Genomic DNA, 14,110 nt, shown 5'->3' with positions numbered 1-14,110 from the left:
AGAACACTAAATTCTACTTGAGTGTTAGGATAAACAAACTTGGCATTCAAATAATTATCTTTCATGTTGATGTGCCCTTTAACTCTAATATTAAGGTTTTCCTGTTTTCTGAACTAAGGAATTCCAAAAGATTATCAATATAAATAAGTTATTGAGATTTGTGAAATGAAAGCTACCAGGCTACAGTGAATTAAAAATTAGGTTGAATTTCGAGAAATCGTAAGCCACTTGATAATCTAATTGGGATAGTATCACAACAGTTCTGAATTAAATACAGACTTAAATTTGGTCCTCCTGAGGTCTGATAAAAATGCCTGCTGTCAATTGTGTAACTCGTGTGATAGCACGTTCAAATCTCGACACAGCGTTTTATTCTATGAAACAAGAATATTTGTATGTCATATCATGCTAGCGTATTGAATACATGTAACAGTAGAGCGAATGACCAACTATATATAACTCATTGGAAGAAATTTCGTAAATTTGCAGCTGGATGTTTACAAACAAACAAACCATCTGTCAATCAATCGTTAACCATGTTAATGAGAGTGCCTCTTTTAACTTGATGTAAATGTAGAATTACAAGACCTGACAAAATCCCCACTCACTCTCTTCGTACGTGGTCTACTGTATATTGCATTCCGACTATCGTAACCTCTGTATTTGTCTATTTGAATTCTAGAATAAAGAATACAACATTGCTTCGTTCGGCGAAAAATAAACAGAAACAGCTTAAATTCTTCAATATATATCACCTGCAATCAACAATGATATTTGATTCTTTGAAGTTACCTTGAATAACATGTATTGTTATGTAATATGCATACATCTTAAGTGATTTTATGTTTACTTATGTTATGTCGTTATATAAATTTTTGGTTAAGATAATGTACCTATTTCTAGTACACACATTCCGTCACCCACTTGCATTCGCAGACGTATATTGGTCCTTGTCACTATCTCCAGAATGCTGTCTACTGAGATTGTTAATTAAAGCATCTATAGGTACTACGGTACTTTGATTAGAGTTGGAATATATAAAATCCCTTTGGTCAGCATTTGATTTTGCATCCAGGTTTTCATTGTCAAGAGGAGATAACCTGTTAAAATTATGAGAAGAAAAACTCATGTCAGAAGGAGAATGATCACAAGAATTTGAGCCTAATATACTTTCGTCTACATCTAAATTATCCGATGGACTTGTATCGTTCTGACACGATTGACCATCACACTGCCAATTTGATAATTTATGTTGATTTGCCATACTGTCACTGAATTCTAAATCTCCGATACTCTGACTTCCAGTGAATTCTGTTGATATTTGAGAACTAGGACTCGCCAAATACTTTCCACTGTTGTCATTGCCATCTTTAACTGGAATCTGATTTAATTCAGAAAATATATTAGAATGTGTTTGTTGAAAATTGACATTATTGTCAGGAAGAAAAACGTCATCATCGTTTGTCGTCGATTTGTCTGTCGAACGAAAATTATTTTGAAGGTCATCCTTTTTCAAAATTGATTTTTTCTTTGTTGGTGGCTGTTCAAATAATGGAGAGCTACTGCAGCTTCTTGTTTTAGTATTTGTCTCTCTGTCCACCATATCTAATGTTCCTGTAAATAAAAAAATGAAATGGGTCTTAAGCCTCAATATAACCAAATACAAAACATCTAAGGCAGTTCACATTATCATCTAATGCAGTTCAATTTCAATTCAACATCTAATGCACTTCACATTAAGATATTTATAGCAAATTCCAACATTTGAAATCATATCGATTGTGCTATATTAAACTATTTTTTCTAGCAAGTTTTGTAACAGTAAATGCTCATTTTGGTACGTTTTAACACAGTTTAAATAATGTCTTTGGAGATGTTTTTGTTAAAGATTTTATTAATGTTTCGAAGTCAATAGTAGTCAGTATTCGAATGTTCCAAGTGAATGCATTCGCAACAGCTTTTATAATTTTTCTAAATATTTTATGTTATAAGCATCAACTATTTTATTGATTTTTTCACTATACAAACCATTTCTCTTTTTTTAATACAGATTATACCGTTGGTTGTCCTGTTTGAATGGTTTTACACTAATTATGTTTGGGGCCCTTTATAGCTTGCTGTTCGGTGTCATCCAATGCGTCATATTGAATGCCGTACCTGACGTATAATTGTTTACTTTTACAAGTTTTGACTTGGATAGAGAGTTTTCTCATTGGCACTCATACTACATTTTCTTATGTCTATAAGAATTGAAACATGTCGTGCAAAATATATGAAAACAAGAACCAAATCAAATATTAAACGAAGTGGAGACCAACTCACGTTTGCTGAAAAGTTGACATCAATCTGGTAATACTTCTTTTAAACAGGAATAAATTAATAATATCACACCAAAAGAAAGTCTGTAAACTTTACTCTTTATCCATAGTAATGTACAAAAAGCATGTTTTCAAACGTTATTTCATATCCATGGCATCGCAGAGAAAGTAAGTGCAAAATTATTGAAACAAAAGCAAAAGCATAATGAACTAAGACTGAGACAAAGAAAGAAACAAGGATTTCAGGAATATGCAAACACTGGTGTGACCAAGTAATAAGCGGGATAAATGGAGGTAGCAGCGAGAGTCAAGACACCGAATGTTTGACATATTGTAATAAAGGGACTGAAAAACACTTAGTTGATATAGATTTATGTATCAAATTCTTAGCACAAACTTAACATTAGTTACTTTAAATTGCTGCTGTATTTCTAGAAAATTATGACGTTTCTTATTTATGGATGAAATGAAAACTAATTTATCATATTATAATCTCTCTAATATATACCATAAATGTTTGGAATAAATTAAAGTTGTAAGCTAGTATATTTAAACAAAATTTACAAAAATATATAAAAAAAAAAAACACTTGCAACTTGCCAACAAGTCATAATATATGCAATATTAAATTGAAGTTTAAATAAATATCAAAAATAAACATTATACCATCAGAGTGAAAAGGAAGATAAAACACAGAACATAAAACATGGAACGAACTAAATAGGACCAAAAGCCAGGTAAAAGCTAATTAAAGCGGAAGTTGATGATGATGGGTAAATTGTGGATTTTATATGCAGCACAGGTCACACCAATGTATCGCACCTGAAATCTGTCTTTTTCATCGGCATTGGAATTCTTCACTCAGTAAAGGAGAAACGTTTCGTCTGAAAGACAAAATAATTCAGCATGCAAATAGGTTTAAAATTTATGAGTGTTTTCCAAAACGTGTCTAAACAACGTACAAAATAATGTGCAAACTATCTATCTCAGTGTGCAAGCTAGTCTATATATATAAGGTGCAGGAAATAATAACACACAGCATTTACAGGATTGTCACCAACACGCATTCCTACTGTAATCTTTTATTTAGATTTTTATCGTGTATTCTTTAGAGTACGGGTTTTTCACATTTTTTTAAAAGGTTAACAATTTTGCTACAAAGATAAAGATTTCCTGTCAAACCACCCTTTCTGGTTGGATTTACATGGTGAAGGCTCGTCTTATATATTAACAACAAATTGTATCCAGGGGATTAAAATGAGAAACATCTGTTGTTTCTTGCGAATTGTGTTTTTGTAAGTAGAAAAAATTGCATCTTAAATAGAACGACTAACAAATATACTGGTTGCCTCACTGCTTTTACTGGAAACATTAAGTTTATCTTGCTTGTCAAAAATAGTGCTTATTGTAGTTTACTTTATTTAAAAAGAAATGAGCAAAATGTATTGTCCCTTTTTGAAGAGAATCAATCGTCTCTTATATTTTTGTGCTTGTCTAGTCTACAAAAAACAGACAGAAAAATATGAAAAAGTAATATGAAGATTTACGACAACAATGTGTTTACCTGATTGTGGATTTGCGATTAGGTGATAATTTGCAAGTTTTCTTCCTGTTGAAGGACTAGAATGAAGTCTGCTAGCTAAAGATACAGCTTTCCTAAATTTAATACTTTTGTTTTTTGAAGATGTACACTCAGAGTGTAGATTGTCTGTTGATGAATAGCTGCGTTCTTTGATATCACTAAAATGAGGATGTTTTTCATTGGTCTCTGATTTGTGTCTCTTAAGGCTCGACCTTTTCGGATTCCCAAGTGGAACAGTGCTAGGCGGTTTAATTTCAGGCCTAACATCTTCTTGCTGGGGATTTGGATATAGCTGCCATGTTGTGGTGAAACCTTCATTCAATTTTTGTATCACTTGGTTCGATTGGCTAATTGGCGGATCGGAAAATGCATTTACAACTAGTGGCTGCTCAGAGTCTTTTTTCTCGAATGTACTTTTACCACAAATACCCGTAAGGTCATTTAATTCGGAATTTATAGTTTCCATACCAGAATCGGAGTCATCCATAGGATTTATATATAAATTATGTTGAGCATTTGAAGAAATTTTCCCACACAATGTCTTGCATGTGGGACTACATAAAATATTGGCCTTGCTTGCTGGCGATTTGTTAAGAGGACTATTCGGTGGTTGAGTCAGACAACTATTGTAAGTATCTGTACTAGTGTTACTGTTTTGTCTAACTATTGTCTTCATTTCAATTGTGCACCGTGTCACATTATTGTTATCAGCAGTAGGTTGATATTGCACTGGTTCCTGTAGCAAATTAAATGAGGTATTGTGTTAGTATATATGCAAGGTTAAGTAATCATGACAGAGCGTGACGCTATACTATACTTTTAACGATTTTAAACTGTTTTGAGATTGACCTATTTTCAGATTTAAGATTATAATTCACTTACTCTTTATCAAACCATATAGCACCATGCATTGCGGTCAAAACATGCAAAAACCTTATTCACCATGTCATAAATAGTGCGAAATCAGTCATTGATAAGTAGTATGTAAATGATAAATGCAATGGCAAGATGCACACGAATAGCAAATTTATTCTCTAACCGCATAAAAACGAACTACTTTGCTGACGGTTAGTTATAAACAACTACATTCGGTTAACAGTTGGCTTGAAGCAATTCATAATCAAATCCGCACCCAAAAGCAAAATTTTGAATAGTAAAAAAAGGTTTTATATAGTTGTAAATATTTTGAAATTATGGTGTTTTTTGCGGGTCAAAATAGATACTAGATACTGTAAAAAAGAATCATCTACAATGATTACACATATTTAATCTTCATGAGTAATGTTTAATAGATGAGAATTAATTCAAGTTTGTCAATTTATTATGTATATCCAGAACAATAAACATACATAGTAAACAGATTGTTATTGTTTCCTTTTTTTTGTTTCTTGTTTTTGCATCTTTGAATTTAGTTCATATTATAGACCACGACATTTGAAACACTATACAATTATCACCAACTGTAGTTTATATTCCCTTTGTTCAAACTGGTGTTGCAAAATATGCAATGATATAAAAAAGAACTAGCATTGATAACTTAAAGTCCTGTGCAGAGAAAGTGTATTTTTGTTCAAATGTCATCTTGATCAAAGGATACAAAAAAATTACATGAACAAAAAAGCAGTTCAGAACAGATATTAACATCATCTAAATAAGTTAACAATGATGGTTTAGAACGGGCGCATTGCATTTGCGCCAATTTTTGAAAATTACAATATTTTATTTGCGGCACAAGGTTATATTTCATTTGCGCCATTTTACAGGTAATTCAGGTAAGCAATAAAGGAAGAGTTAAATATTCATTGCTCTAAAAGGTTTTTCTCTACAGTATTCCACCCTGGATAATGGATTGAGTGCAGTGCCATACTCATTTCTGAAGCTGAGAGTCACTTAAGTTTATAATTATATACACAGTAGTGTTTTCATATTCGAGGTGTCAAGTTGGACATTCTCAATTTAGACATAAAACAGGAGAATTAAGTGTGTAATATTTGATGACCTCACTTTAGTTTATTATCAGATCATACGTTCTGAAAAATTGAGACCACGTCGTTTATTGGTACCTCGAATACTAAAACCTTGCTAAGCCAGTACATTTGTATAACAACTGAAATGGATTGCAGTTCATGAAAAAACGGATCTTTTTATCAATATGGTATGCACTTGAGAGTAGGAATTTTCCAGACATGAATACATCGGGGCCGTCGCTTACAAGTTTTGTGCAAGGGTATAATTTACAATAGTGTTTCATGCTTTCATAGAATAACTCTTGTGTAAACTGTTTTCTTTCATATTTCGTATTAGGTGGTATGATCACGTTTATTTATAACAGCACTGTGTTTCATTAAGGTTTTAACATTACTTGTGTGGTTTAATGTCGACTGATTTCTGAGGAATATATTTAATTTTGCAATATTGTTTGTGGCGCAAATGAAATATTTTTTTGGCGCTAATGAAATGCCAATTGGCGCAAAAACAAAGCACCGTTTAGAACACCTAAGACAGATTTTAGAATACTATATGTTGGAAAATGAAATTCTGACCAAATCAGAAATAGTCTAGAATACCACAATTGAGAGCTAGATACGTATACCAGATTACTAGGCAATCAAAACTATCAAAGATAAACAAGTATCACAAGAAGGTAACTGATTTACAAATCTATTATAGAATTGGAAATATTAAGGGTTTGTAATATGGTTTGGTCTCTCTCCCATGGTACTAAATGAACAGATTTTTTGGGGGCTGGTGATACCATCGGGGACGAAACGTACACATGGATTGACATTGACCTAGTGATGTAAAAAAAACTCGATTAAGATACCAGGCTAATACTTTGCTATGCCAGACACACGTTTTGTATGCATAAAACTCACCAGTGGTGCTTGAAAAAAGTTTTAAAGCAAAATCAAGAACGAAGTTTCAGGGCATAGAAAACAAATATATTGTGCAAAATAGAAAAAAGAAAGTGTACTAGAAAATCAAATAGAATTGTAGTAAGACGAAGACAGAAAGAGTACAATATGACAAAAAAGAAAAGAAAATGTATTCACAAAGAAAAAGAAAATTCGAAAAATCAGAAAAAACAATAAAATTTTACGGCAACAAGAACATTTTCATTACAAAAACATTACTAGAAGCATCATAATAGGACAAAGAAAAAGATGATAAAAACAGCTGGGTCACACATGTTTCTAAACAATCATGACAAATGAAAATATCTCCAGTATGAAAAATTATGTGTCACTTTTTCCTCGCCTACCATATATCACTATACTTTAAGCCAGGTCTGCCTTACGCACATCCGAGTCCAAAATGTATGGAAAATGAAATAGAATATGGATATAATGGTTTATTTTCATAAAGGAAATCGAATAATCATACAGAAAATAATAAAGAATGCAAGCATCTAATGGATCTGTTTGAAAATGATGAAAAGATATATGATAAATGATATTGCATTACAACTGTTCATCAGCCAGTAAATGGTTTGGTTGCATGATGTTAACACTTTTCGACTTAAAAGACAATGTTTAAGAAAAGAACAAAAGTCATGATGTAACTTAGATATAGATAAATCCATAACTATGTATTGTTTTAAGTTCTTTTGTCTATATGGTACATCAAAACAATCTTGATACCTGACGGAGTGTCAGAAAAATTGATTAAAAATCTCAATTTATTAAGCTAATGGTTACGTTTCACACGAATACTCAAAATTGCAGGAGAATAAAAAAGAGAGGAAAAAAAACCTATATAAGAAGATGAGGTATGATTGCCAATAAGACAACTCTCCACAAAAGAACAAAATGACAGCAAAAATTAACAACGTCCTATATGCAAAAACACTATTGAAAGCTATTAAATGAGTAAATAATCTTTGTTTGGCTCCGTCTTGTGTTCCTTTGATTGCTATACGGGTTCAACAAATTAGTCCACGAAATACATCTGTCCCATTTTACAGTAAATAGTTATTAAAGGTACCAGGCTTATAATTTGATACGATAGACGCACGTTTCGTCTGCAGTGACGCTCAGATAAAAATTGACAAGTATAAAGTTAAAGAGCATTGGAGGCCAAAAAATACGAAAAGTTCTGCCAAATACGGCTTAGGTAATATGTGGCTAGGATAAGAAAATGTGTCTCCTATGAAGGAAATTTAGAATAGTCATTTTAAAATTTGAGAAATTAATTGCATAGTTTACATGTCAGATAATCAATTTCAGAACTTATAAATCCCTTTTTAAATTCTTCGAATTGCTTAAGCTGCCAACCTAACCGAACACGCTCATCAATCCTTTTGCAAAGTGCATCACCCAAAGATAAATTGATTAAACAAAATATTAACAATACAAATAAGTTAAGTTCCTTGAAAAAGAGAAAGTATTATCAAAACACGTAATACGTTGTCGGCAACAGATTATTTTATCTTGGAAGTGAGAGGATAAGAAGATAACATGTCTTTGGTCAGATATTTCATAACGGTAAAAGAACATCGTGATGGCATGCGGAAAACAAACTTGAATTGTTTTATTGCTTGGTTGATTGTCGTTGTGTTACACAGCATTTTTGTGATTTTACTTTTTATCGTGACGATCCCTTTTAATTGCCCGAGGAATCTCGCGTGTCCAGTGAGTTCCATCGACCCCCAACAGAAAACTGTCAATCATAATCAAATAAAAAAGTACCTTAAGTGTGCTGTGTTTGAACACACAACGTAAGTGTTGACAGGCTAGTTATACAGTAGATAAACTTCATAGATAACTTGGCCACCAAGGTCCCGTATAACGTTTGAAAGGATAACTTAAATTATACCATTTGGAATCCGTATATCAATTGCTTCATTGTTAGCAGTAACCCTCTATCAAATAAATAGGATAGGAAACCCAACGACTTGAATATTACATCAACTGGGATATTAATACTCCCGATACAGGCGTTACTGGAATCTTGCTACATAAAAAATGGAAATTTTACAACTGGAAAGCCGAAATCATTTTCTTCAACTGACCCTTGTTGTCATATACCAAATGTAATTCAAAATATAAGGCATAATTATAATATAAAATCTAATTTTTTTTCGATATTTTTGTTTTAACCTGGAACCGGATTTGTTTTCGATTAATCGATGTATGACTATTAAACAGCTGTATACTACTGTTGCTCTCATTTAGCTTGAAGATGAATATGTTTTTATCCCAAGGACAGGTAAATCTTAGATGACACAGATGAAACCGTATTTGTCTTTTGTTATTACACTTGAGCAGTATTTTCTTTTCTTTTTTATAGAAGTATAGCACACATCAAATCCAAGGACCTACGGATAGCTGAGAATACATAGGTTTAGAGACAAATAAACGTTCAGGCATATTTGGTTTAAATCCAATGGAAACCAATGATAACGACTAAAGCATTATTATCATAGGAAACGTAACCAACGTTGTCAGTGGATTAAAAAAATGTTTTCTACGTATAAAGGATAATTATACGAATGTTTTTAATGGAATTGACTTATAAAATTTGGTATCTCCGCGTCATTGTCGCTACGTTCTGTCACTTAGCTAGGAAAGATCGATATTACCAACGATACAATATACCCAGTAGTATAGTATAAGAACATTACATACATCTCAAAGCCGTAATAATGTTTTAGCTGACATCACCACAAATTTGAAATTAAATACTCTAACACGAAACTATGCGAAACATCCAAGATTATAAATCCTAAACAAAAACATCTATTTATGTTTATATTTGAGTAAAGATTAATCTGAAAGCGTAATTAATGCATTGTTATGACAGTTAACATTACGCAGTCTTCGGGAAAATATTACTTGGTCTTGAGCACTTACAAAAATATCAAAAACACTGAACAATAAATCTCAGAACAAACTATCCAGATAACCTAAAATCAGCAAAAACAAATTTATCTGTATTCATTATATAATTTCAAAATATCTGACCAAGCACTTTCTGATTTACAAAATCAATCTTTCATCTAACAAGGGTATATAACTCTTGAATAGTTTATAGAAATGTGGGCATTATTAGACTTCATCTGTGTTTAAGATTATATCAAATTTTATAAACACTTTCAGCACAACTTTTGGAATTATGGATCCTCAAAGCTCTTCAACTTTGTACTTGTTTGGCTGTTTGGCTGTTTTGATATGAGCGTCACTGATGAGTCTTTTGTAGACGAAAAGCGCGTCTGGCGTACCGTAGTAAATTATAATCCTGGTACCTTTGATAACTGTTTACTGTAACTGATGTCGTTATTCTACGACACCAAACTACGAAAGGTATGGCGAGAGAACGGATATGACGATCTCTATGTACTATACTCAGTATCAATCGGGTTCCACCAAATCAATTATGTTTTATAAAGAATTTTTTTTTAACATTTAATAGTAGTTTTGAAAAACTACAAACATTAAGTTTTAGTAAAAGCTAAGAAAAGATGTTAAAGCTGATAGTGAATGAAATAATACATGGAATTTTACAAAATAATTAATTAGCCGATTCAAATACAAGCATATTACAATGTATTAAGAGCACCAAAGATTCTGACAAAATTCGCTTACCAAAAACGAAGATTTCTCCAAATTAATTTTATAAAAATGACAAAAAAAAAACACCTAGCAACATTAAGACATGACAAAGAATTGAACCATGAACATGAGTCACGGCGGTTGGGCTAGTTGTTTTGAGATCCCCCTCTCCTTCGTTTCATCAATCAATTGACCAACATAATATATTTTACTAGATTGAAGGTAAAATTGAGAATGAAATGGGGAATAATATGTCAAAGAGACAACAACCCGATCAAAGAGCAGATAACAGATAACAGATTAAGATGCATGTTTGGATAAATGCAAAGGTTATTGCTATAATTCAAATTGTCAAACTTGTGTGCTTTCAGGTGTCGTCTGTTTATTAATTATATATCTCACTCATACCAATTAAAAAACTACACCACAAGTGTTTCATACAATCAAAAATATGTAACTGCATAATCAACAGGAATCTAAATGGTATTATTGATGTTTTCAAATAACAAGCGTTGACAAACTACGTAAAAACAATTCTAGATGAGATGAACAAAACAGCAAATTGCGTATGGGCGTATTTACATTGTGTAACACGTGTTTGAACTAGACGGAAATTGTTTAAGTACAATTGAAATGTAATGAAATTGTATCAAAAACTGAACAGACTATTGAAACAATAGTCAAAACTGTAAGAACAGTGGTATTAAATTCATATTGATAGACATAATAGACATACTATTAAATAATTTAATTTTGAAATAGCAATACGAAGACTACAAGAAACGTTACGAAAGCCAGCAAATTATTAAAAACAACTGACTTGAATGTCATGCAAAAAGAAACATAATGTGATATACATTATCAAAAGATGTTACAAACAGCTTTAATCAAAACAGATCTAGTCTCAAGTGTCAACAAATTAATATGTAGAAGTGACGGTTAATAATGTAAATTGTTTAAGCTGCGGAGGTTGAGCAATGTCCACACACATTAAAAAGATTGAAAGATTCAATGCGTACCTACCTGTTGGCTGATATTTAGTGCAGGTTGTGAGGACGCCATTCTTTCTAGGCAATCGTCAGTAGATTCTGTTGCAGTAGAGGTACCTTGTTTTTGAGTGCCAGGAAGACTTTTTGTATCACAGCTTTCATTTTTAGCTTTTAAAGTGGCAGTGCTAGACTTGGTAACACACGGAGATCCTGAACCTTTCCCATCATCACTATATCCATCGCAGCTATCTCTCCTCTGAGATTGTCTATTACCGTTTATGCTAACTTCTAAAAGATCAACACTTCTAGCAAAAGCATCACGTAAATTTATAGAATGAAATGACACTATACTTCCGGTTCGTTTCGCACGTTCTAATGCGTCACGCCTTTTGAGCGCCTTTTCCCGTCTCATTTGATCTTTGTAAAATTCTGCGAAGTTGTTTACTATAATTGGAATAGGTAGAGCAATAACTAATACTCCACATATACAACAAACACTTCCAACAATCTTTCCAGGAACTGTCGTCGGATAAATATCTCCGTAACCGACCGTTGTCATGGTGATGGCAGCCCACCAAAATGTTTCGGGAATACTGATAAATTTTGTCTTATACACATCTTTTTCGGCAAAATATGCTAAACTAGAAAAAAGTAAAATTGAAATTGCTAGAAACATTAATAATAATCCTAATTCCTTGTAACTTCTTTGTAAAGTATATCCTAATGACTGTAACCCGGTCGAATGTCTTGCTAGTTTCAGAATTCTTAGAATTCGCATTATCCGAAAAATCTGTACAACTCTTCTGACGTTATGGAACTGCTCTGTTGTATTTTTATTGGATTCTGTTAACCCTAAACTAATAAAGTATGGCATAATAGCTAGAAGATCTATTATATTTAAAGGTCCTTTGAAAAATTTCCATTTATTAGGAGATGCCCAAAATCTTGCTAAATATTCTAATGTAAACCATCCTATGCATACAGCCTCTACTATGTCCAGTTGTTCGTTGTCTTTGCCAGGTTTGTTCTGCATCTGTGGCATCGTGTTGAGAGTTAAGGCAATAGTAGAGAGAACGATGAACAATATGGATACAATGGCAACAACCTGCAAAAAATAACACAATTAAACAGTCAGGAATAAAAAGGACGCTGTTTTGTTCCATCTAACAAAGAATATACATTTTTTTCTTTTTTCTTTTTTGTAAGATTTTCAAATATGTTTTATATAAATCTGTGCCGTTAAGAAAGACTGTATGGATGAGTTATGATATGTTTTAATTCTCCGCGGCATGAGTCTTTATTTAACATCTTATCCAGACATTTTTTTCTATTTCCTTGACTTACACTGCTTCATTCATTAAGAAAACTTGAAGATGAATTGAAATGACACCTCTTTTGTATGCACAAAAATGTAATTAAGAGGCAAAAAGTTCAGTTTCATTACTAAATAAATGCGACAATAGTTAAAAAAATTCTCATAAAAGTGGTCTATAAATAAATTGGATAGTTTTATAGGTGAAAAAAAACACTAGTTTTGCTAGGGTGAACAATTCAATTAATTTTTAATAACTTTCATTAAAAATTTTATCATTTTTTCAACAATTATTATATATAGAATATTAGATGTGAACATACTGAATCCAAATCAATTTGTATGTTTTGTGCAAAATTACATTTTGTCAGTTTAATTATACCAGCAAAAAATCGGTTTTTGAAAACATGGCTGCCAAGAGTGTGACACATTAATTTCAGCTCCTCAATTTTGGTGTTTTTGAAGTGATTCTATACATTGTTGCTATTGGAAAATTACATATTTAGGATCCTCTACATATAAGGATTCAGGATTTAGCTGTTTTATTCTTTAGAATTCTGCATTTGGATTTATATTTGCATTTTTAGTGTTTTTCTGTGTGAAACTAAAGGATTGTAAAAACTGTTCATAGAGTCAATATGCCTAGAGACAATTTAGGTAAAAACTTGAATAAGACAGTACAAACACTTATTGCCCCAAGGAAGGATTTAACCAACAAAGATAATAAAGAGAATAAAGACCACAAAGAAGGAAAGGTAAAATCTGGTGAGAAGGCCTCAAAACAAGCTAAAAGAACATTGTCTGATGTTGAGAAGAGTGAAGAAAGTGACAATAGTATGAATCTCAGCTCAGATTTTAGTGGTATTAGTAAAGACCTTGGGGAAATAAAAAGTGCTTTGAAGGATAACATAAAGAAAGATGATTTAACAAAAGCCTTGGAAAATCTTGTTAAACAATCAGACATTGAACAGATTGTTACAAATATTGTAGAAAAACTTTTAGGAACTCTAAAGAATGAGATTAAAAAAGAAGTCAATGACAAAGTAACAGAAATAACTAACAAACAAAACACAGAAATTCAGCTATTGAAATCCCAAAATAGTACTTTAAGTAATCATTTAGAGGAACAAAATACTAAATTAAATAGTTTAACAATAGAAATGGAGGATACTATGAACAAATCATATTCAGCATTGTCAATGGCTAATTACAATGAGCAATATTCTCGAAAATTTAACATCAAGATGGTAAACTTCCAGACAGAAAATGATGAAAATCTTAGAGAGTCTTTTTTAAAAACAGTGAAAGATGACCTAGATTTAAAGCTGGAAAAGAGAGATATAGTGGCAATACACAGG

At 32.0% G+C, this 14,110-nt stretch overlaps 1 protein-coding gene across 8 annotated transcripts in view; it reads right to left on the bottom strand.

Annotated features, from left to right (window-relative positions):
• Positions 1-14,110, bottom strand: part of LOC143052806 (potassium voltage-gated channel protein Shab-like) — a 127,956-nt gene that overhangs the window by 4,803 nt on the left and 109,043 nt on the right. For 2 of the 8 annotated variants that reach the window (XM_076225912.1, XM_076225921.1), the window contains 3 exons: positions 11,475-12,545; positions 3,883-4,636; positions 894-1,614 (listed from right to left, as the gene is read on the bottom strand). In XM_076225912.1, the coding sequence (XP_076082027.1) occupies positions 917-1,614; positions 3,883-4,636; positions 11,475-12,545 (2,523 nt within the window). In that variant the 3' untranslated portion in view covers positions 894-916. Of the gene's footprint in view, positions 1-893; positions 1,615-3,140; positions 3,203-3,882; positions 4,637-11,470; positions 12,546-14,110 lie in introns of those variants that run through there. The other 6 variants (XM_076225926.1, XM_076225945.1, XM_076225940.1 and 3 more) reach the window with 6 other exon arrangements.

The sequence above is a fragment of the Mytilus galloprovincialis genome, chromosome 1 (genome assembly GCF_965363235.1).
Source record: "Mytilus galloprovincialis chromosome 1, xbMytGall1.hap1.1, whole genome shotgun sequence".
NCBI classification, from domain to species: Eukaryota; Metazoa; Mollusca; class Bivalvia; order Mytilida; family Mytilidae; genus Mytilus; species Mytilus galloprovincialis.
This window is presented reverse-complemented; position numbering and strand designations above follow the sequence as displayed.